The sequence below is a fragment of the Meriones unguiculatus genome, chromosome 20 (genome assembly GCF_030254825.1).
Source record: "Meriones unguiculatus strain TT.TT164.6M chromosome 20, Bangor_MerUng_6.1, whole genome shotgun sequence".
Classification (NCBI taxonomy): Eukaryota; Metazoa; Chordata; class Mammalia; order Rodentia; family Muridae; genus Meriones; species Meriones unguiculatus.
Window position 1 is genome coordinate 13,969,019 of NC_083367.1, and position 24,896 is coordinate 13,993,914.

The following is a 24,896-nucleotide window of genomic DNA, read 5'->3' on the forward strand; positions in this document are numbered from 1 at the left end:
CAAGAAACTATATGTGATGACAAAGGATCACAAGGTTAAGGTGTTTGCTTCCTAAACCTGAAGACCCAAGTTTTCTTCGTGAATTCCAGTGGAAGGAGAAGCACCACTCCAGAAAAGTGCTCCTCTCAGCTTTACATGTAAACCATGGCATGTGCCCATGTGGATTCACACACATCACACATACATAATACAATTTTAAAATACAATAAATTACTTTTCTTTTATGTCAAGGCTTGCATAGTCTCCTAATATGTGACCTATTTTAGAATGCTCCATGGGAGAATTCGTATTCTGGAGCACCTGGATGGAATGCTAATTATATTATCATTTAATTCCAATGTTCCTTTGTTTTCTGGGAAGACCTATCAATTGGCAAAAGTAGGGTACTAAAGTCACTCACTATGACTGTTTCAGAGTTAATGTATGATTTTACCTCTAGTAACACTTGTTTTATGAAATCTGATATTCCCATGCCTGGTACATGTTTAGAATTATAATGTCCTCTTAAAGGGCTGTTTCCTTACTCAGTATGAAGTAGCCTTCTTTTAAAAATATTCTATTCCGTTTTATTTTGTGTGTATGGGCACATCTGTGTACATATGTACAGAAGAAGCCAGAAGCCAGTGCCAGATCCCTGGGCCTGGATTTAAAGATGGTTAGTTGTTTGGAATCGAACCCAGGTTTTTGGAAGAATGGCCTGTGCTCTTAACAACTGAGCTAACTCTCCAGTCCCCAAAGAGGTGGGTTTCTTTATCTATTCTGACTGTTTTTGTTTAGGTTATCTTGTCAGATTAAGAAAAGTGCCCAATGAAATGAGTTTCTTTATCTATTTTCACTGTTCTGGTTTAGTTTATTTTGTCAGATTAAGAACAAAGCCAGCTTGTTTCCTAGTTCCATTTGTTTAGGATATATTTTTCTACCCTTTACCCTAAGGTAGCACCATTTTTTATGATGACATATATTTCTTACAGAGAACCAAGAGTTATGTCCCGCCATTGAAGGCTTTTTAGAGTTACATTTACACATTCATGGTCTGTGCGCATGGAGGTCAGGGAACACTGAGAGCCATCAACTCTTTCTTTTCCTTTTTTCTTAAATTATAACACTTTTGCTGGATGGAGCAATCTGGGTTGGCAGTTATTATCCTTCAGAACTGGGAATACATCAATCCAGACAGTTGTGGCTTTTGAAGTTTTCACTGAGAACTGCTATTCCAAGAGGCCTGCTTTTACACATAAATGTATTGCTTCTTTTTTGCCACTTGCAATCTAATTTTTATCTTTGCTCTGTAGATTTAGGAGTTTAATTACATGTTATGAGGGGAATCCTTCTCAGCTCTTGTCTATTTAATATTGTAAATGTCTTCTCTGTCTGGTCTGGTACCTAGTTTTCTAATTTTCAGAAATGATTTTGTTGAAATATTACAATACCATCAGAATGATATTATTCTTCTGTGCCATGACTCATAAATTTGGTATTTTCAACATATCTCAAATGTCTTGAAAACACTGTTCCTTCCTACCTAACTTACTATCTTTGTTTTTGCTGGAAATTTCCAATTCCTCTTACATTTTGTCAAGTTCAAATCTACTACTACTTACATTTCATTTCAAGTTCAAATCTACTATCTACTCTTGATCTGGTTTATTGATGAAGTTTCCCAGGTGCTTTTCCTTTTTATTTGACTTAATGTTTTCCATTTTCAATATCTGTTTGTTATCCATTAGTATTTTTTATTGAATTCTCCCTTCATATCTTGAACTTAAATTTATTTCACTAGCTGTCTATATTCTCTTGGAATTTATGTCTTCTCTGAGTTCTCTGAATATACTTATAATCACCCTTTTTGTCCTTGGGCATCTTTTCTGTACACTAGTCACAGTTCTCAGAGATTTTCTAACTGTGTTTAAGATGACTGTTTTCAACAAAAATATACCATGGCTAAGAACAGTCATTGTTTTCCCTAAAGGCATCCTTTCTCTGTTGTTGAAACATAAAGTCCACTTAAGATTCATGCTGCATTTGGGGAGAAAGTTAAAAAAAAAAAAAAAAGAAATTCTTTGCTATAAAATAATCAGAAAAAATTCATAATAGTCTGCTTGCCAACCCTCAAATGTGGCAAATAGACATCAGCCTTGGGTCTTTCGCATTTGTTATCTGCAATTTTCTCCTCCTAACTTCCCAGTGATACATTTCATCCAACAAGGCCACACCTCCTAATCCTTTCAAATAGTACCACCCTCTGGTGACCAGAAATTCAAATATATGAGCCTATGGGAACCCTTCTTATTCAAATCACCACAGTAAAATGCAGACGCTAACTTACGTCTTCTAAGAGTAATTTACTTCAACTTTTATAAGTTTATGATTCATTTCTTATTCTGAATGTATTTGGCTGGGCAAAAAGGCATAAAAATACTGAAACATTACCATGTTAGCATAAAAACTTTCTGCACAGCTCAAATACGATTTATAAGGGCTGAAATTATGCCCAAAAGCTTTATAGATTATTTGAATACAAACACATTCATGTACTGTCACTTGAGTTTTTGATCTTAGCCATTCTGATGGGTATAAGGTGAAATCTCAGAGTGACAATACAGGCTGGAGAGGATATGGAGAAAGGGGAACCCTCCTCCATTACTGATGGGAATGTAAACTTGTACAACCACTTTGGAAATCAATCTGGCGGGTTTCTCAGCCAATTAGGAATTGTGCTTCCTCAAGATCCAGCTATACCACTCCTAGACATCTATCCAAAATATGCTCAAGTACACAACAAGGACATTTGCTCAACCATGTTCATAGCAGCTTTATTCGTAATGGCTAGAACTGGAAACAACCCAGATGTCCCTCAACTGAGGAATGGATACAGAAATTGTGGTACATTTATACAATGGAATACTACTCAGCAATTAAAAACAAGGAAATCATGAAATTTGCAGGCAAATAGTGGGATCTAGAAAAGATCATCCTGAGTGAGCTATCCCAGAAGCAGAACAGCACACACAGTATATACTCATTTATAAGTGGATACTAGACATATAATATAGGATAAACATCTGTATACCTAAAGATAAAATCTGTATACCTAAAGAAGCTAAGCAAGAAGGAGGACTCTGGGTAAGATGCTCAATCCTCACTCAGAAAGACAAATGGGATGGAAACTGGAAGAATGAGAAAACAGGGAACAGGACAGGAGCCTACCACAGAGGACCTCTGAAAGACTCTACTCAACAGTGTATCAAAGCAGATGCTGAGACTCCTAACCAAACTTTGGGCAGAGTGCAGGAAATCTTAGGAAAGAAGGGGCAGATAGAAAGACCTGGAGGGGATAGGAGCTCCACAAGAAGAGCAACAGAACCAAAATATCTGGGACCAGGGTTCTTTTCTGAGACTGATACTCCAACCAAGGACCATTCATGGATATAACCTAGAACCCTTGCTCAGATATAGCCCATAGCAGCTCAGCATCCAAGTGGGCTCCCTAGTAAGGGGAACAGGGACTGTCTCTGATATGAACTCAGAGGCTGGCTCTTTGACCCCTAACCCCCGAGGGGGGAGCAGCCTTGCCAGGTCACAGGGGAGAACAATGCAGCCAGTCCTGATGAGACCTGATAAGCTAGAGTCAGATGGAAGGGGAGGAGAACCTCCCCTATCAGTGGACTTGGAGAGGGGCATGGAAGGAAATGAGGGAGGGAGGGTGGGAATGGGAGGGAATGAGGGAGGAGGCTACAGCTGGGATGCAAAGTGAATAAACTGTAATAAAATAAAAAAGAAAAAATTTAAAATAAAACAAAAAAGACATTACATCATAATTGGAAAAAGAAGAAATAATAAAAATAATAAACAAAATCACTAACATCGATTTATTAAACTTTTTTGAAGGCAGCAAAGAAAAACCCCACATACATTCATTTTCTTAAAAGCATGTAGGGTTAATAAGTCAAAAAATATGTTGAGACTAAGGAAAACTGTTTCTGATGGCAGCAATGTGAATAACAAGCATTACTAGTAATACAAACTATGGAGCTAGCAGAGAGACCACAGCATTAAAATGAACCTAAAATGAACCTAATCTTAGCTATGATGATGGGACGTCGTTTTCGTAAATGTTAAAGTATGTATGCAAAAGTCTACATAAATACATGACAAAACTATACATTTGGGGACAAATTAGAGGGTTACTCCCACTTTTCTTCAGTCAGAACACAGCACATAGTTGGGCAGGGCACCCAGACAGATTGACAGGGATATCTGACTATGAAGGCTGTAGCTACCTTATATGAAGCAGTGTCCTAGGCTACCCACAACTACCTTCAGAATTAACTTGCAAAAGTTTTGAAAAGCACATTTCTGATTTCAGGAACACTAAGAAAGGAGCTTAGGCATCTTGGCTCGCTTGCATTGTCAATAAAGTATTCAACAAAGGATATGGGGTTTTGATATTAGGTCTGGATATTAGGTAGATCCAACAGTTACTAAATGTGACTACTGACTGAGTGTTTTTGTGACAGGGTCTCATGTAACCCTGGCCGGTCTTACATTCCCTTTGTGGCCAAGGATAACCTTGATACATGTGGTTTATGCAATGAAGAGAAATGAACCAGGAATCTAGGCAGGTTTGGCGAGCACTGCACCTGCTGAGCTCGCCTCAGCTCTAACTGCAACCCTTTACATGCTGAATAAGATGGGCACAAAGCACACTAGGAAGCATTACTCCACTTTATAGATAAGGAAATCAAAGCTGAAACTAGGGAGTCGCTTTCTTAAGGAAACACAACTAAGGAGAGGCTGGAGCTCAGGATAGAATGCAAGATTGCCAACAGTTTTCCCAGTGCCACACAATGCCAAACGTGTATTTTTAGAAAAGGGTAAAAAGAGAACCATCATAAAAAATAAAATATTCAGATATTTTACTCTCAATTAAAACTACAAGTATATTAATTCTTTTTATAGACATCTTTTCTATGGATTTAATAAGTAACCTATAACTTTTTAAGGGCAAGAGTCCAAAATTTTTGTCTATTTTCATATTTCTAAGTGTAGGAAGGCTTCAGAAAATAAGTCCGTAAAGGACAAAATATGCAGTGCTAAAATGAAATTCCTTAGTCTCACTTGTTCTTACATTTCTTCTTCTAGTAAAATCACTAGGATTAGCTCCAAGAACTTCCCCTTCTGCTATGCAGAATAGGATTTAGTAGATGCTATCCTCAACACATTTTGGAGATTTTATTTTGTATGGCTACCTCAATGCTTTTATCCTTATTAATGGTTTTGGGTAGTTTTGATGTCGACTCTACACAGGTAGTCACTTTGGAAAAGGGAACCACAGTCGAGAAAATGCCTACAGTACCTTTGCGCCTGGGCTGGTGGTGCTGAGCTCTGTAATGAGGCAGGCTGGGCAAGCCAGTGAGAGCCCTCCACCATGATGCCAGCATCTGCTCCTGCCCTAGGTTCCTGCCTGCTTGCGCTCCCGCCCCGCCTTTTTCCCACTCTCAAGTGTGAAGTGGGAGCATAAGCAAAGCAAGGCCTTTCAGTTAGAGTGTCTCATCAAAGCAATAAAAGCCCCAACTAAGGCACTGGTGTACATTAACTTACAAAAGTATTCACTTCAGAACGTCATTCTAATACTTATTGTCATGTACTTGAATCATAATCATCTCCCCACTGGTCCCTTCCTGCTCCAAATGGCTTCTCTTCTACTTTCACGGTTTTTGTTTCAAATCTAGATTCCACGTTAAGAGAGAAACATGTAGTGTCTGTCTTTTCATGATTCACAAATTTGCAGGAACATTATTTTTTTCCTGGTGTTATATTAGTAATATATAATAAATCTTCAAAATCTTTTTTTTATTCTTTCACTTTTTTTAAAGATTTATTTACTTATTATTTATACAGTACTCTGTCTGCATGTATGCTTACACACCAGCAGAGGGCACTAGATATCATTATACATGGTTGTGAGCCACCATGTGGTTGCTGGGAATTGAACTCAGGACCTTTGGAAGAGCAGACAGTGCTCTTAATCACTGAGCCATCTCTCCAGCCCTCATCTTCAAAATCTTATACTTTAAAAAATTTAATACAGCAAATCTGTTGATATAAAGGTGCTTCCAAAATAGATCAGAGGATTACTGTTCTTAATACAAAGCCTGACCTTTTAAACTTGAGGCTCTGTCATGTGTGGTGCTCACTATTATCACGATTCACCACCTCAGCCTTGAAATATTACATCGTGTATTTTATGAAATTGATAAATGCTTTCAGGCAAATTCTTGTGCACGAAGTTTAGAACGAGGCAATAAGCATACACAAGCCTACCTTTAAAACCGTCTCGCTGGTCAACAATGCAACTTGCTTTTCCGAAGGTTGCTTTTCAACATACCTACAATTTTTAATATCCCATACAGAAAAAGGAGATGTTAAGCAATTTACATATTTGAATAGCATGTTAGAAAAAATAACTACCTAAAAGTAGGTTTCCCTACTTTTTCTTATCTCTTTTTAAATATAATTTATTTAATTTTATTTTATGTGCATTAGTGTGAAGGTGTCAGATCCCTTGGAATCGACATTACAGACACTTGTGAGCTGCCATGTGGGTGCTGGGAACTGAACTGAAGCTGGGTCCTTTAGAAGTGCTCTTAACCACTGAGCCATCTCTCCAGCCCTTTCATATCTTCTTAAAAATAAATTCAAGATTACCTTAATGATGACTAGTGAAATCATAAAGACCATATACTCCAGATATAAGAAATGTTATTACTAAAAGGTAACTCTGAATAATTTGCAAAATGCATAAAATATTAGCAAAGATATTTTTTTAATGTCAAATTTTTAAATCCAACAAAGAAACTCCACCATTAAAAGCAGGATGGTTCTATAGTGCAAAGTAAAAGGTTTATCATTCCACTCATAATTTCAAAACCAACTTAAACTAGGATCTTTCACTTCATCCTCGTCTCTAGTACAAGATACATTAAATATACTCATCTTTTTACCTCCTAAATGAAGGAAGGCGACGGACGTTTTCACACTGATTAACTGAGAAAAAATTTATTCTTTTCTTGGCTTCTGGGAGATCGCAGCACAGAACACTCAGGGGCTGGGAATAAAAATGTTCTAGGAGAGAAAGCTGAAAGAAATATGGAGATATTTATTATAGTTTGACAGTAAATATTTTGCCCTTTACCTGCTGAATATTAAGACTCTTTTTTAAGAGCAGAGGTATAATTATGGTTGGGGTTGGAGAGATGATTCAGCAACTACAGGCACTTATTATTCTTGAAGATGAACAGGTTAGGTTCCCAGCTACCATTTGCAGCTTCATTTCCAAAGAATCCAAAACTCCCTTACGACCTTCAAGGCAATGAACATGTGGGGAACAAACATACTTCTAGGAAAAGTATACAAAGTAAAAATAAGTATTAAAAAAGTCACAATAGCATTGCAACAATGCTATTACACCTGTACTATTTTCAAGGCTACAATTCTGTGGACAAGGTCAGAAAAAGTAAACTCAGAAACATATAAGAAAATATCATAAATGGATATATGACTGCAGAAACCACTTAAAATGATTGCAAATGTAATATAGATGGGACTAGAATATGACCTAAAGGTCTAACAGATGTCTTCTCCACAAATTACGTACTACCTGATCTGTCTGTTCAAATAAATAGTGCTGCAATGGTAGATGTTATGCCTGCCAATGAGAGTAACAAAAATCTGTACCTTCAAACTCAGTTTTATCTCATTCAAGAAAAAAATTGCACATTGACCACTAAAGTACTCAAACAATAGATCACTGTAGTCTCCATAGAAACAACTTTCCAAATTCTAATATACTTTATTTAAAAATTCAAATGTATATTAAAATGAAATGAAAGATTATAATTTTTTTCTGAACAAGCTTCTCAGGATAATTCTGTGTATTCAGATAACCTTGTATCTCACTTTGCTTTCTATTGCTATAATAAATTTCACGACCAAAAACAAGAAGAAAGTTTATCTGGCTAACATATCCCAAACAGGGACCATTATTGAGGGAAGTCAGGGCAGTAACTTGGTCATGAGCAGAGGTAGTGACCATGGGGAGATGGGACTTCCTGGCTTGCTTTTAGACTCATGTTCAGCCACCTTCCTTACAGAACCACACTTCACACCCAGGGTGACTGCCCAAGCAGGTTGGGCTTTCCATATCAATCAGCTATCAAGCAAATGCCATGAAGACATGCCCAATGTGATGGAGGCATTTCCTCACTTGAGTTCTTTCCTCCCAGGTAACTGTACATCAAACTGACAAAAACTAACTAGCACACTGTGTTACTGGACAGTTAGTTCCTTAAGTAACAGAAAAAGCATATTCTACTCAGTAGAAAATAGCATTCCTCACAGGAAATTAATAATTTAACATGCTCTTCTATAAACAAATTTTATAATATGTGATAGGCTAAAAGGGTACTATGATATATTTCATCTATTCCTAGTATCTTGAGAGCTTTTATACAAAATAATTTCAACTTGCCAAAGGCCCTGTCTTTGTCCATTAAGACAGTCACATGACTTGTGCCTAAGTCCATTTATGTGCTGCACTGCGTGCATTAAATTATTATCAACTGTCCTTGCATACTAAGAATGAAATCAATTTGATCACAGTGTATGATCTTTGTATTGATCAATTTGGTTTCCAAGTATTTTACTGATAATCTTTGAAGCTATACTAGAGAAATATGCAATTTTTTTATGTTGTGTTTGAGTACCTAGCTGGTCTCAGTCTGGAGGTAATACTACCTTTACTGAATGACTCTGGAAGCACCCTCTTCTATTTATACAGTTGTCTAGGACAGTGGTATTAGTTATTCTTAAAACTGCAGTATACCTGGCAGGAAATCTATCTGGTCCTGGCCTTTCCTTCATTGAAAAATTATTAATCTTGATAATTCATGTTTCTAGAAATTTATCCATTTATTTCCATTTTATAGTTCACTAGAATTAAGCTTTTACAATTATTTCTTAATTATTTCAGTATTACTTTCCATCTCTAATTAACGTGGGTCTTTTTAGAGGTGGCTACTTTGGCTATGAGCTTATCAAGCTTATGTTTTCTAAGAATCAACTTTTGCTTCTTCACAGAGTATCTAATCTCCACTTCATTTATTTCTGCTCTGATCTGTATTTACCTCCTTCAGTAGACTAATTTGAAACTTGGCTTATTCTTGTTTTTCTTCTATAAACCTCAAAGTATATTTTTTCTAGCATTGCTTACACAAAATTTTAACTGTGGGTTTACTCTTCTACCTCTTTTGCTGGACAATGAACAATCTGAAGACAGAATTCCTTTCCCTCTGTATATCTAGGACTCAGCACAGTGTCTCTTTAAGTGCCTAGTATTTCATAAATAAACAAATGAATGGTAGAATAAATTTTTGAGGTTACTCTCTCATTTAGTTTCATAAATTGCTAAGGTAAATTCTGTCTTCATTTTAAATCTTTGTTTAAACATCAGTGACAGCCAGGCAGTGGTGGCACATGCCTTTAATCCTAGCACTCAGGAGGCAGAGGCAGGTGGATCTCTATGAGTTCCAGCCTGGGATACAGAGTTAGTTTCAGGACAGCCAGAGCTACACAGAAATACCCTGTCTCTAAAACACACACACACACACACACACACACACACACAAAAAAAAAAAAAAAAAAAAAAAATTAAAAATCAGTGAAGCAAAACCCTCATGATTACAACCAGAAAGAAAACATATGAGCCAGGTGTGGTGGTGCATGCCTTTAATTCTAGAAGGCAGAGATGGATCTCTGAGTTCAAGGCCAGCCTAGTCTATAATGAGAGTTCCAGGACTACACAGAGAAAGCCTGTCTCAAAAGAAACAAAAGAAAAAATTCACGAGTTTCAAAGCACTATCAGAAGATGAAGATTATCATATTAGACACTTGCAATGAAGGTTACAACATATAGGACTTAAAGAAACTGATAACTCACATGTACTCACAATGACTACACTTTGACAACTTAGGGAGTGCCAAGGGTAATAATTAATATTATCTTTGAAACAACTGAAAAGTGGGGGTCTTTTTCGGGTTATAACCAATGTTCTGAAGTTAAAATCAAGAGTTAGCTTATGGCAATTCATACAACTCCAATGATGCATTCCCAATACATAAAAATAAATATTAACAAACACATGTGCACGGAATATCAAACTACAGCACATCACTTACTTCTATATAGCTAGAAACTAGAACTGTGGTTTTACAGCTTGCAGTGTTGGTTAGCAACAGCCACAAACCCACCTAAGAGCAAAGCGGCAGACAGCCACTCTCTGGTGGTCAGTGAAGCTTACTGGCATTTCTTAGGTAAAAAGCCTCTAAGATTTCATCAAGTCCTAAATAAAGATATGTCCTTCCCTCCAGCCCACATCTCAGCAGTTAAGACTAGCTAGAATGGAAACCACTCCTTTTCCATTACTGACATTCTAATTTATCTTCTCTGGGTGGCTTCAAGGTAAGAAAGAAAAGATAGGAACATGGAATTTACTTTTTCTAGATCTTGCTACTAAAATGCCTTAGACATCACAGTAGTCAATCTGAAATATTGTCAACTATTTATAATTAGATGAACTTTCAAACTCATCAATCTTTTCTTACCTTCAGTCCTTTGATGAAGTTTTGTATTGAGAAATCATGATACAAAAAGACGTTGGTCAGAACCTGTAATGCTTTTTTACTTATTTTAAAAGGAAACTGGGCTGTAAGAAGCAGCTGAAAGAGATGGAAGACATACTCTTTAGTCTTCCCTCCTCACGAACATGAAATATAAATAACTAGATGAAAAACTATACTGTGACAGAACAGATATGAAAGCAATAGTAGCTATCCTTTTTTAAAGGTCAAATGCCAATCAAATCATAAACCTTATTTATTTAAGACTAAAAACACCAAAAACCAACTCATATTAAATCCCTGTTGTTTGGGACAGGGACTCACCAGTGTAGCCTGGCTAGTCTCAACTTGATATGTTTACCAGGCTGACCAAAATAAAACCCAGAGATCTGTTTGTCTTTCTCTCCCAAGTATCACCACTCCTATCCTCTAACTACACTCTGAGCCAAAGATGTCTACCAGCTTTCATTAAATCCTAATCTTCAAATAATGCATATTAAATATATAACCCTTTGTCTTACAACAGCAGATACCAAATAATGTTCTGTTTTTTTTTAATATAGAGAAATTTGTATTATTTGGTTAGTTTTCAATGGCCTACAGTGATACTTCACATTCAAAGTGAAAATTTTTTTCTAATGTATCAATAAATTAGATTGTTGTCTGTTGTGGACAGACATGTAGAAGTGGCTAGTAGATGAACACAAAGGTTGTCACTATTAACCTATAAAATCATCATTAATGGAATCAAGAATGAGTCTCTGGAAGTCAATAAAAAAGAACCATATTGTTGTCTACACAGAATCATTATAGCAGTTAAAATCTACATTTAGGAGCTGTTGTTAAGAGCAACATGACATCTGTTAAAATGCACAAAAACCTTTAGGGCTAGAGAGATGGCTCAGAAGTTAAGAGCACTAATGGCTGCTCTTCAGGAGGACTGTGGTGCCAACCTCAGCACCCATATGGTGGCTCACAGCCATCTGTAACTCCAGCTCTAGAGCTGCAACACCCTATTCTGACCTCCACAGGCACTGTATGCACATGGTGCACACACATATATGTGGACAAAACATACATACACATAAAATAAAAATAAATCGTAAAACTTTCAATCATTTTATATAAAATATAAGATCAAAACATACTGGAAATGCTAAGTCTACAAATTCTCTACCATTTTACTTATTAATTTCAGTGCTCTCTTCCAGATTGCCAGACAAGCACTCTATTAGTTAGCTGTATCTCTAGACCCTAAATTCATTTTAAAAGCCTAATTTCCTCAACTAAGTAATAAAAACAAGAACAAATACATACAAATGATCATTGCTTTCATAAATCTTACTTTTTATCTAAAAAGGCAATTATATGTAGAGACTAAAAAACATAATTGAGTAAAACCTTAAAATACACAAATAAGTTGAGCAAAGTCTAAGATTTATGAGGATTTATTATATATCTGTCTGGTAGTTTAGTTTCACTTCATGCCATTGGTAAATGCTTTTGTTTTTACCTTATCAAGAACTACTGTCAGGTGTTCCTTGCAAGACAAAGACTGGAACAGTTCTACACACAACAGAGATGATACTGCATGAGGAAGCAGCCGCTGGATAATAACAGGAGACGTGGCAATTCCAAAAATGAGAATTAGTGGAAATTCATGCAGATGCTGACTAGTTTTTAAAGAAAGATACAAAAGAAGCTTCTTCAGCAAATGTATTCCAATATATTACATTTCAAAATAATTATTTTAAGACACTGTCATTAAGTTTTCTAGGTCATTCATTTTCTTTTTAGAATAAAGACACTAATAATATACTTCCCAGACTCTAATTCTGAACTCCATCCACTAATGGATCCTTTTCTTTTATAAAGAACAGAGACCCGGAATGACCAGAAGCTCCCCTAAGATCAGACGACCAACGAATACAATGTGTCAACTATCCATTAATATAATCTCACACATATGTATCTTTATACACCATTCAAAAGCACTGTATTACTTCCTTATATTTTTATTAAGATGCTGAAGATTATTTCAAATCAACACAACCGAGGCAGAACAAACAGCTTCCAGGGAGTAAACAGCATTATTTGTGACAGGTTCCACAAGTCACATTTCTTTGTATCATAGCTGACCACTTTGCCTGCCCTCTCCTATGTCCTATAGCTTTCCAGAATTGGCTATATGAAGTTCTACGTTCACAGGAAAAAAGTGTTGTACTCTCTTACAGCTGTTCCAAGCTCTTGGCTTTTGAGGGCCACAGCAATACCAAATCCAAATTAAGTAGCATATTGTTACAAACTGTGCAGCACATTTTCACTGGATGGTAAGAAGTAGCCAGAGGGTGCACTTCAATGGTAGAGAATTTGTTTAGGCATGCATGCAGTCCTGAGTTCTATGCCCAGCACTGGGGTGCAGAGTGGGGGGGGGAGTGTGGTAAATACATCTACAACTCGTAGTTTAATGGGGTAAAAAACGTCCGAACAAAGCCACACTCAAAATGAGAATTAGCATAGTTACCTATGTTAACTAGGAACAGGATAAATCTGACTTGTATTCTCACCCTTATATCAAAAACCAAGAAAATAATTTGCTAAGAGGTCTTTGAACATTCAGTAAAAAAAAATCTAAAATGATTTTGAATTTCATAAAGTTGGTCTTAAAAATGAATATTACTTTTTTTTTTTTTTAGTGAAACATAAAAGGGAAGTTTGCACAAAAGCTAAGAACCTGGATATGAATAGTTGAATAGGGACAGGGAGAAAGAGAGAAAAAGGTAAAGATCAAGAAAAACCAAATACATGAAATGCCTTATAGAGCTCTCCTTTGCATGCACTGAAAAATGAAAACAGGGTTACTACATGGCTCAGCAGGTAAAGGCACGCCTGGTGACCACCATTTGATTGGAAGAGAGAATCTATTGCCAAAAGTTGTCCTGTACACCACAGCACATACACCAACACACACACACACACACACACACACACACACACACTGTATTTACATACACACAGTAATAATGAATGAAAATGTAAAAGGAGATAATTTTTTTTAAAAAAGCAACTATAGGTCAGGCTACCTGCTGATGATTATAAAGTCTTGGAGTACTTTTGTGCTGAAACTCTCCATATTCTTCAAGATAAGCACAACAGGAGGAGACTGCCATTGGCCAGAAGTAGTAGTCCTCTTTTTGCTTGTTATTTTTGGGCATGTCTTCTTTTAAGCCATGTGGAACGGAAAAGTTACAAGTAAGCCTTGCGAGCCAAACAATTTTATAATATCAGTTGCTAATGTATTTCTTTATATATTTGACAGCGACTGTTTTTATTTTTTCCAAATAATAAACAGTATCTCATTCTAACACTTACTAGAAAAATCTGTTTCTAGACATAACAGTCAGAAAAAGGTTCAGAAAGACCTATAACAAATATCAGACTAATTTTCTACTAAAAAACATAAGGAAAAGACACCTTCTATCAACTGATTTGTTTTTCAGTTGGTACAGTTATGTGCTAACATGAGTTGTATTGGTAATGAATGAACTGCACAATGAATGCACTATTACAAACTTTCAATCATGAAATGGACGCTATTTGGCCAAAGCAAACTTAAAGATAATAACTTAAATTGCAAAGACTTCAATTTGTTTAAAAAAAAAATTCTAAAATTTAGAATCAAATGAAGGCATTATTGTAAGCAACCTTATATAACATAAGATCAAATTTCATGTAGGATGCCAGCAGAAACATTAGAAAATGTCACCATAGCACTCATACTGTCTGGGGACACAGCAAGGTAGCCTGGGGCTATGGTGTACCACAGGAGTATAGGAAGTCTCTCTCCTCCAAAGGCAACATCATACACAGCAGGACGAAATCTGTACTTTGTTGAACATACTTTACTCAGTACTGTTTCATTCAATGTGCCTCATTTATACAGTAATATTTCCCCAAGAATTCTGAGCATGGATCAAGCTAAATTGTAAAAATTACAGAAGTACTCAAGGACTAAGGATTTCAGCAGGAATGGGTGATATGGATCTACTAAATAAAAACAAAAACTGAAGATATAACCGCTAATCTAAGGAAAAACAGAATCTGTAACACAACCAACTCCAGATGTTTTCTTTTTGTCATTATGTGGAATTCTCCCACAAGCACAATGTCCTCTTGAGTCCAAGCACTTATCAGTAATACTTTCAAATTCTAGTAGCTTCAGAAAAAGCAGCTACCATAAAACTCCTACTATTGCTTCACAAACACATGCTTACTAGAAGAGTGACTTAAGTAAAGCATCTGAGGCAATTTCCTGAATATTCAGTTTTCTTTTACCTGTGTGACAGTGGCGTACCAGCTGGAAAGTGAATCCATTGAATCATTTGTCTTTCTGGGGATCTTAACATGTTTCCCCTCTTCGGATTCGCTCTCAACACAGCAGTCCATCAACTGGGAGGTCAACTTTTGTAAAAAATGTCTCACATCTGCAGAATATAAAAAGCAAAAAGACTTATCTGCATTTTTAAGACAAAATGAAAGCCATTGAAACCTTTGATCAGGAAATGCAATACTTAAGTGAAGCACATTTTTCTATATTTCACCCAATAGTTAAAAATATGCTAAGTGTATTATTATTATTACTATTAGTCCCTATCCTCAATATTTAAGTTTCACTTGAGCTGGACACATTCAGTTGGTAGTGTGCTTGCCTAACATGCACAAAGTCCTGAAGCTATATAAAAACAAATGTGGTGAAGCATGTTGGAAATCCCTGAAGGCAGGAAGACCAGAAGTTCAAGGTCACCATCTGCTACATGGTACATTCAATGCCTGCCTGAGTTACATGAGATCCTTTCTAAATAACATAAACAAACATATTTCATTAGTTCATGAAGGAGTCTGGTAATGGAAATTCTGCCTCCTGGCCTTGGCAGATGCGGGTCTTATCCACAGTTCCATTTCTCAGAGACTGTCCTTGGCGGTCTCTGCAGGTGGGGTGCTCTGGAGCCTGAGAAGCAGATAGCAAGCTCCCTGCAACCTTGGGAACCAGACAGCAAACTTTGTGTAACTTTGAGCGAATTCCTGCATGCCTTGCCAGGTGGCACAGATGTGTTGCTACTGTGAAAAAATTTTGCTCGTACCCTTTGCTTTATAAGTGTTGTTTGCACGTTCAGTAAACCGAGACTTGATCAGGAAATCTGTCTTGTCTCCATTCTTCGCGTCTCTGTCCCCCAATTTCCACTCCCTCTTTCAGGTGGACCCCGTTCGACTAGCCCGCAGGACAGGTCAAGTTCATAGTAAGATCAGATCAAAATTTATCTACAAGTGTTATCTAAGAAAATATATAAGGGCTGGAGAGATGGCTCAGAGATTGAGATTACTGGCCGATCTTCCCGAGGTCCTGAGTTCAATTCCCAGCAACCACATGGTAGCTCACAACCAATCATAACGAGATTTGATATCCTCTTCTGGTGAGCAGGCATATATGCAGGCAAAACACTGTATACATAATAAATAAATCTTTTTTTAAAAAAGAAGAAAATATATAAGCAGGGAATTATAAATTATTTTCGGAATGTCATGTATTTACATTATTCTGAATGACAAAAGAATGTATTGGCCCTTAAAAATCAAAAGTTACAGCTGGCCATGGTAGCAAATGCCTCTAATCCCAGCACTCAGGAGGCAGAGGCAGGTGGATCACTGTGAGTTCAAGGCCAGCCTGGTCTACAAAGCAAATTCAGGACAGCCAAGGCTACACAGAGAATCCCTGTCTCAAAGAAAAATAAGAAAAAAAGAAAAGAAAAACATTACATAAATTATTTCACTGATTATAAATCTTTATTTACAATAATTTTTAAAGACATCCTTAAGATAATAATTCTAATTTATCACAACAAAACTACTACATTACATCTATTATTACTTCAGATGGAAACAAATTTGAGTATGACTGTACACACTCTAATGTGATGGCTTTACGTGCAAACAAAGCTGGGTATGATAATGTATACTCTTCATGATTTAATGTCTTTATACACTCAAGTCTGGCTCTGCCCATGGACTAGTTAACTTTGAGCCATCTGTGGCTTTTCAAGAGGATAAGTAAACTGATTTATGGCAATGAGTAAAAATGAGTGAGATGTGCACAGACCATGGGGAAGGAGATTAGAGGTGATCACAATTTTGTAACATCTCACCAGGAAACCACGGGATTCATATATTACCTGGACAATCCTTAGCTTGCAATGAGACTACATATGGTGTGACATTATTCTGAAGGGTCTCTGTTAGACTTCTGAATATTAAATTGTGATCTGTGACATTCACACCTATGAGAAAATAAACACCATCATGTCATCATCTTTCTTAATAATTTAACAAAGGGAATTTTAAAAAGCCAACAAAGCACTAAGTAAAACTGATTTAACAACATGATTTGCAAAAGAAATGAAGAAAACTGCAGCACAATTGATTCATTCACAGGACACGATCTAAAGGAATGTAGTACAGCTCCGTTACTGAATAGCTCAAGGCCCAGGTGTTGAATCTGAGAGTCTTCCTGGGGATGGTGAGACTTTTAAGAAGGTGGGAACTGGTGGGAACTACTGGAAGAAGTTGCTGTGGTTCTGCTTTAAAGGGAGAACCGGACAATCTGTGACCTGTAATCCCAGCACTCAAAAAGCAGAGGCAGGCAGATCTCTGTGAGTTTGAGGCCAGCCTGGCCCACATAGCGAGTTCTCAGATAGCCTGGGAGACAGAGAGACCCTATCTCAAATAAATAAATAAACAAATTTTTTGACATTTAATCAGATAGCAGTACATATCTTCAAACTGCTTGAGACTTGTCATACAAGTTATAGGGTTTAGTAAAAAGAAAACTTTCAGAATCATTCATGTCAACAATAATCTCCCTTAACAAATTCCAGAAAACAATACATGAGCAAAATACTTAATGTGTTGTCTGTCTGTCTGCTTGCTTGCTTGCTTGCCTGCCTGCTTTCCCACCTATCTATTTCTAGCAGTTATTGTGGTTTGAATGCGAATGGCCCACATAGGCTCATGTATTTAAGTGCTTGGTCCCTAGTTGGTGCAACTGTTTGGGGAAATTAGAAGATACGGCCTTAGAAGATATGGCCTTATTGGAGGAAGTGTGTCACCATAGGGTGGGCATTGAGGTTTCAAGGGCCGCACCAAGCCCAGTCTCTCTCTTTATCTATTTCCAACTTGAGGGGAGGATGTGAGCTCTCACCCACGGCTTCAGCACCGTGCCTGCATGCCTGCCTGCGGTTATGCTCCTCACCATGATGGCCATGGACACACCCTCCAGAACTGTAAGCTCCAATTAAATGCTGTCTTTATAAACTACTTTGGTCATGGTGTCTCTTCATGGTTCATGGCAACAGAACAGTAACAAAGGGAGCAGGCTATATGTGGTTTAAAAACAACCAACCAACCCCAGGAAGACAGTAACTGGCTCAGAGCCTTCAGTGTTACACTGTTCCCAGCACACACCAACAACATCTATAATACAAATAATGCATCTCTAAACAAAATGAAAACTTGAGCTAAACAATGGCTTATCTAGAAGACTCCATAAAATCTATTTAACATTATGTTCCCTGAAACAACAGATCTTACTTCAACAAGATAATCAACAATGTTGAAGAAATAAATTATAATTTCAAAGAAGGTAACTTTTACAAATTTTTCAAAGTGTTTTTGTCCCCACTTTTTTTCTAAAAGATTTTCTTCCTGCTTATGTGTGTCTTTGCATGTCAGTGTGAGTGTGCATATTAGTGCTGGCACACCTGCACTGAAGCAGGAGTCAGCCCTGAGCTGGATGTGCAAGCAATCATAAGCTGCCCAGCACTGGTACCAGGTCCCAAACTATTCTCTCCTAAAAGAGCAAGAGCTCTGAAACAGTAAGCCACACCTCTGAGCCTTCAACACACGTTCTTAACTAGAAAAGAATTTTCAGGCCATAAATTTGCAAAATGTAATTTCTATTTTCCTGTTGACAGGAAGCAGGGCAGAGTAAATCCTCACAACTTATCAACCATTTCTCTAACTGTGCTTCTTGCCACCACCTCTACTGCGGCCTGCCAGTACTCAAACAAAGCACTTGAGAGTTGTAGGCCATCAGAGGGTCAAGTTCCCCATTCATAACTGCAAGGGATCTTCAAATCAGATAGCAGGATCTTCCCCTCTGAACACACACAAATATTCTCAATAAAACACTTCTAAGCCAAACTCAAGAACACATCAAAAAGACCATACCACCTAATCAAATGGGCTTCATCAAAGAAAAGTAGGGATGGGTCAACATATAAAAGTAAGTAAATATAACCCACTACAGAAACAGACTCAAAGACAAACCACATTAGATGCAGATAAGGCCTCTGACAAAATCCAACATCCCTTCATGAAAATAGGCCTAGAGAGCTTAGTGATATAGGGGACATATCTTGAGATAATAAAGGTAACATACAACAAGCTCATACCCAACATCATGCTAAAAGGAGAAAAACTCAACTCAGATCAAATCAAGAATAAAACTAGGATGTTTACTCTCTGTGTACCTGTTTAATGCAATGCTTGGATTCTTAGAGAAAATGACAAGTGAAGGTGACAAAGGAGATATAAACAGAAAATGAGAAAGTGAAAATATTGTTATTGATGATATGATTCCATACATACAAGACCCTAAGAACCTCACCAGGAAATTGCAGCAGCTGATGAACACAACAGATGCTGTCAATAAAAAGTGCCGGGTATGGATCACCTCTTTTTCAGTTGTTGGTCGGTGGGGTCCTACAGATCCCTACCACACATTACGGACTACCGTCCCAGAACCTGAAGCCCAACTGCTGAAGACACTAAGTACTAGGGCATAGAGGAGTCAGCTGGTACAGACCTGGAAACTTCGTCCCTACTAGATAGCTTTATAGGACTGAAAGAAAGGCTCTACACATGCTACCAGGGGAGAAAATCATCAACAATCTCACCCAAATGTGAACCCTTCACTTTGGGAGCCAGGCCAATGCAAGGCTTTCTCAGAAGCTCTGATAAAAGGACAAAAGGGGACACTACTTCTGTGCCCTTGCCCAGGGACAGAATTAGCAAGGTCCAGTCTACAGCTGGGGTAAGGGCCTTGAGGGAGTTAGTTTCTATTCCTTGGAACCTCGCTTCTTTCCCCCAACCCCTGCCACCCAAAGAAACTGGAGTTAATGGGACCAGGGCTGCTGCGTGCTCAGTTTGTGATGCATTTGAGAGACCCTGTCTTCACTTGAGTCATTACTTGAATCAGCTTCCTGCTAACTTCATCCCACTGTATGAAAGCATTCTGATGACTCTGTCCCATTTTCCCTACAGTGTATATAAGATGCTGTATTTCCTAATAAACTTCCTTGGCATAAAACATAGCTGATACATGGTCTCCTGGCCCCAACTTCGTGTCTTTACTGTTTTTGATCTCCTGGTCTCCTCTTCAGGAACCTGTCATTGAGGAACTACCGAATGGTCCAGGTCACCTTCAAGATACAATAATGGTTGGGCTGGCAAGTCATTCTCATGCTCTGTCCCTCTAGTGTGCTAGTATCACAGGTGTGTACCACCATGCCTTGCCTATGTCATTTTTTGTTTTTACAGGTCCGGGTCACCATCAAGGTACAGTAATAACTGGACTGGTAGGACATTCTCACTGGTGCAAGAATAGCGTGGGAGTAACCATGTTCTGATTGACTGAGTCATCCTTCAACCCTCCTCAAAGAAGCTCTTTTGGAGGAGACGGTGATTAACAAAAAGACATAGTCAACAGGCAGAGAATTAGCCTGTGGAGCGCATAGTTCTAAACGGACATTTGTATCATATGGCCTTCACCCAAGGTTCAGAAAGCATTGCAGAAGAGTGGACAGAAAGTTTTTAAGAGCCAGAGGGAGAGATGCCTGTGCTGAAATAGTATTAGTCAGACAAAGCAGCGCAGTTACACACATGAACTCAAGAGAGGATGTTACTGCATGCAGAGAATTTTCACAAAAGCTGGCCAAAATACCAGCATAGAGAGAAGTGAGGCTTACGAAGCTCTGCCTTTAACTGAGGAGCTATTGCTGGCTACTGAGACAAGAGTCAGATTTCTCCAAGGATGTGGGACCTGAGAGAGTACTTGTGCTCTGGTAGATAGTCCACATCCATGAGCACACTGACACAACTAAATAGACTCAGTAGGTATGAGTGAGAAAGAGAAAGAAAGCCAAAGCAAAAGAGAATAAAAATCAATTCATTGTAAACATAGTTGAGGAGGAAAGAGTGGGAGCCAGGGGAAGACCTGGAGGGGACGAAACGGCGAGTAGATTTGACCTAAACATACATGCAGGAACAGACAGTAGATAAAATATTAAATGATAGGGTGCAATGGCAGTTGGTCTATGGAACTATAAGCACCATTCAAACAGGCCTGCTACTGAAGCTGATCCTGAAATCAGAAGTATGGCATCAGTGGGAAGGTAGGATTTATTAGTGAAAATTTAACTTTATTCATGATTGCTCTGCTCTATTCTCAGACAGGGTCAGTATTGGAATACAAACTGGCCTGGAGCTCACTACATAAATTAGGCTGTCTCTTTGAGTTCTTAGTTCTCCTGTCTGTCCTTCAAGAGATCACAGGTGTGTGCCACCATGCTTTGCCTATGTCATGGTATTTTTTACTTTTACTATGCATGTATGGGTATTCTGCCTGCTTGTCTGTCTGTGCAGCATACATGTGCAATGCTCACAAAGGTCAGAACATTGAGAAGCCTACACACAGCCTTCACCCACCTGACTAGTGTTCTCTGCATATTACCAGTGGAGAAAGGTCCAGCCACAGACTCTGCAATCTACAGTATTAACCTGCCAGCATGATATGCTCCTGCAATAGTGGCTCAAATGTGGGAGTAACCAACTACTAACCAATTGGATTTAAGGCCCACTCTCTCAGATGGAACCTGTGCTGGACACTGCTTCAGTGGCCAAGATTCCAAAAAAAAAAACAAAAAGATAGGAAAACCAAATACTATTGTTCTGCTACAGGAACACAGCAATAAAATGACTTCTAATTAGTGCCTTGTTCACTTATCATCAACTACCTCTGGCAGTTAGATGAGACCCAGGCCCACAAATGGGCAGTGTTCAGACAGAGAGATCTTTTTGGAACACTCAATGTTAAATGGAATGTCTTCATCAAACTATTCCTCTCATGGTTCAGGGAACTATACAGAAGAGGCAGCAGAGAGACTCTAAGAGCCAGAGGAGATTGATGACACCAAGAAAACAATGTCTTCCTGACACATGTATCTCAGAGACTGTAGAGTACACAAGGCTGCACAGGTTCAAGCCAGGCAGGTTCCCAGTGCTCAGAGCTGGAAGTCACATGAGCCATAAGTTTCCAACCCTAATCAAGAAGCTATGTTCAAGTAGTACCCATAGGCAGAAGAAAACTTAGTTTTCTCCAATGGAGTCTCACTGGGCACATTAACCACACTTAAGCGCAGGCCCCAGAAGTAAATGGCCACCAAAAAAAGTGAACTCAATGGTATTTCTGCAGACTTTTTGCCTCATATTGCTACGTTTATGCATTTTTTTGTCTTATTGGTCTTTTGCAGGTATAATTTGGTGTTCAATTTTGTGATTTTATGGGTTTTGCTGTGTGTATGTGTGTGTTGTGCTTTTTATTTGTTTTAATTTATTCTGATTTCCATGTTAACCTGAAAAAAAAAAAAACTTATTTAATGAGATAGTTTTGTATTTTTCTGAAATACAAATATTTCCTATAAATTAGATATTAGTGGTGCATATTTTTAAAAATTATAACCTATAATCTGGAAACAACTTAAATACAATATAGCTAAATCCTTCCCTCTGCAATCAATATTAACAGAGTATCTGAAATTGAGATTTTAAATGCAAGGAATAAAATAAGCAGCATAGATAAATTTCACTGAAGATACAATTTTTTTTAAAAAGGTAGAAAAAAATTAGATCCACGAACACACTGTTATTTTATTACTGAATTCAAATTTCATTACTCTAAAATAACATATAAAGAATGAATAAAACAAAGAATGTTCTCCTCAGAAAACATATAACAATGTACCAGCTAGAGCTGTTTCCTTTAATCTACAGATACATGAATATATAATGAACTTTTATTGGTTTACAAAGTATGTAAGTCAAAACACAGTTCTTTTCATTTTTAAGAGCAAAATATTTTTCACTAGTCTCAATATAAAAACTAATTTAAGAGGCAGGAGAGATGGCTCAGTGGTTAGGAGCACTGTCTGCTCTTCCAGAGTTCCTGAGTTCAATTCCCAGCACCCACATGGTGGTTCACAACCATCTATACTGGGATCTGGTGCCTTCTTCTGGCCGGCAGGTGTACATGCAGATAGAGCATTCACACATAAAATAAATCTTAAAAGATTACCTGAAAATATTTTTAAAAATTTAAAACTATGTACAGGTGTGTGCAAAGAAACAGATGCATACATACCAAGAATAAGAGCAGCAGTAGGAATTTCTCTGAGTTTCATGTGACATCCCCAGTTTTTTGAATGTTTCTGGAATTCAGAATGGGACTTCTGTAGAAACTCAACTAGGCTATCAAACAGATTTTCACTTAATTTCTCCTGTAATTGCTGCAAAGAAAACAAAACTTCATGAATTATTAGTAGTCGTACTTCTTTCTTGGTATAGGGAAGTCTCAAATTTTTTTTTTCCATTGAACATTCAGTAATTTCAGTTGATAAAGCGACAGTAGATTAACAGAGCAGGAACCCTACAGCTACATCAACACACAATACACAGCACAAAATATATTCAGAAGGAAGAGAAGGGCAAGATAGCTGAAACTTAAACTGCATTTGATATGCAGAAAAAAATGCTGGGGGGGACAGGTTGAAATTTGGGAAGTAAAGTGGGGAATAGGGATGGCATGTTACAGAAGTGTGAAGTAAATCCAATGGTCATCATGCAGATGAGGTCTCCCAGACAACAATCACTACAAGGCCAGTGTGGTTATCTCTGCCAGGGTCAGGAAGCAAACCCTCAGGTTTTTCTTCCTAAGAAAGACATAATCTTTCCTTAGAAAAGAGGATATTGGATAAACAAGCCTCTTCATGAACCTGTTTTATGTTGATAAATGTAAATTTCATCTTACAAATGATGGCTTCTCGGAGCATTCCTGTGCCTATAACTTCTCAGAATAGCCATTTGGAAATATGCTGAATTATAGGGTCTGAAGACATGGCTTGGTAATCTAAGATCATGTACTGCTATTGTAGAGGACCCGATTCAGGCCTCAGCACCCACATGGTAGCTCACAACCGTCTCTAACCCCAGCTCCTGGGGTCTGACACATTTAGCCTCTTCAATATACCTACACACGTGTGTGCATACCTACACACAGGCAAACATGTAGACATAATTAAAACAATAAAAAATAATGTTAAAGAGAGAAGTATATTTTGGGGTCTCCTACTTTGACCCTTGCCGGTTTAAGAAAGAGAAATATTACAGATTCATTTGAGGATTATATATGAAATGAATAACAGGTAAATTAAATTTAAAAAAGGTTTTCCTTAAATTTCTGGAGATTAGTTTGGTCTTTGGATTACTCCATTTAAGTCTCTCTCATTTACTCGTTCCATCCCACTCACTAATTATTTTGTGGCCATGAAAGACAGCCTTTCCTCTAAAAAGGTGAAGAGACAAATGTGGAGCCATCTACTTTACGCTGAAGAGGCGACTCACTTGAACCAGAGCACGATCAGATGATGCAGAGGGTGAGGAGAAGCAAAGGTAAATAAGAAGAATGACAAGCTGTAGAAACAAAAAAGAAAGCACCAAACATCTGGAGGACCCCTCTACAGCTAAGTATGAAATGATCCAATGTAAGAGGAAAACAGGCTGTATGAACAGGTAAGGTTCTAGACCATGAAACAAACACTGTAAGTTAAAAGGATTTGGATGTTTTACTGTAAAGAGGACTCCCACAGAGCTATAAGGAGTGACAGATAGAGCAACACACAATGCACAGCACAAAATATACGGAGAGGAAAGAGAAGGAGGACCTACAATACATTAATACACAGTAAGCAAACAAAATGTACTGAGGGAATAGAAGGGGAAAACACACACGTTAGCACACAATGAACGAGCACACAATGTACTGAGAGGAAATA

The 24,896-nt window shown here is 37.8% G+C and overlaps 1 protein-coding gene across 7 annotated transcripts in view; it reads right to left on the reverse strand.

Annotated features, from left to right (window-relative positions):
- Orc3 (origin recognition complex subunit 3) overlaps window positions 1–24,896 on the reverse strand; it is a 53,719-nt gene that overhangs the window by 20,967 nt on the left and 7,856 nt on the right. For 5 of the 7 annotated variants that reach the window (XM_021642681.2, XM_021642680.2, XM_060373447.1 and 2 more), the window contains exons 4-11: window positions 23,207–23,351; window positions 16,905–17,009; window positions 15,013–15,161; window positions 13,761–13,897; window positions 12,191–12,350; window positions 10,663–10,776; window positions 7,005–7,138; window positions 6,325–6,388 (exon numbers count right to left, since the gene is read on the reverse strand). In XM_021642681.2, coding sequence (XP_021498356.1) covers window positions 6,325–6,388; window positions 7,005–7,138; window positions 10,663–10,776; window positions 12,191–12,350; window positions 13,761–13,897; window positions 15,013–15,161; window positions 16,905–17,009; window positions 23,207–23,351 — 1,008 coding nt within the window. Of the gene's footprint in view, window positions 1–6,324; window positions 6,389–7,004; window positions 7,139–10,662; window positions 10,777–12,190; window positions 12,351–13,760; window positions 13,898–15,012; window positions 15,162–16,904; window positions 17,010–23,206; window positions 23,369–24,896 lie in introns of all 7 variants that reach the window. The other 2 variants (XM_060373449.1, XM_060373451.1) reach the window with 2 other exon arrangements.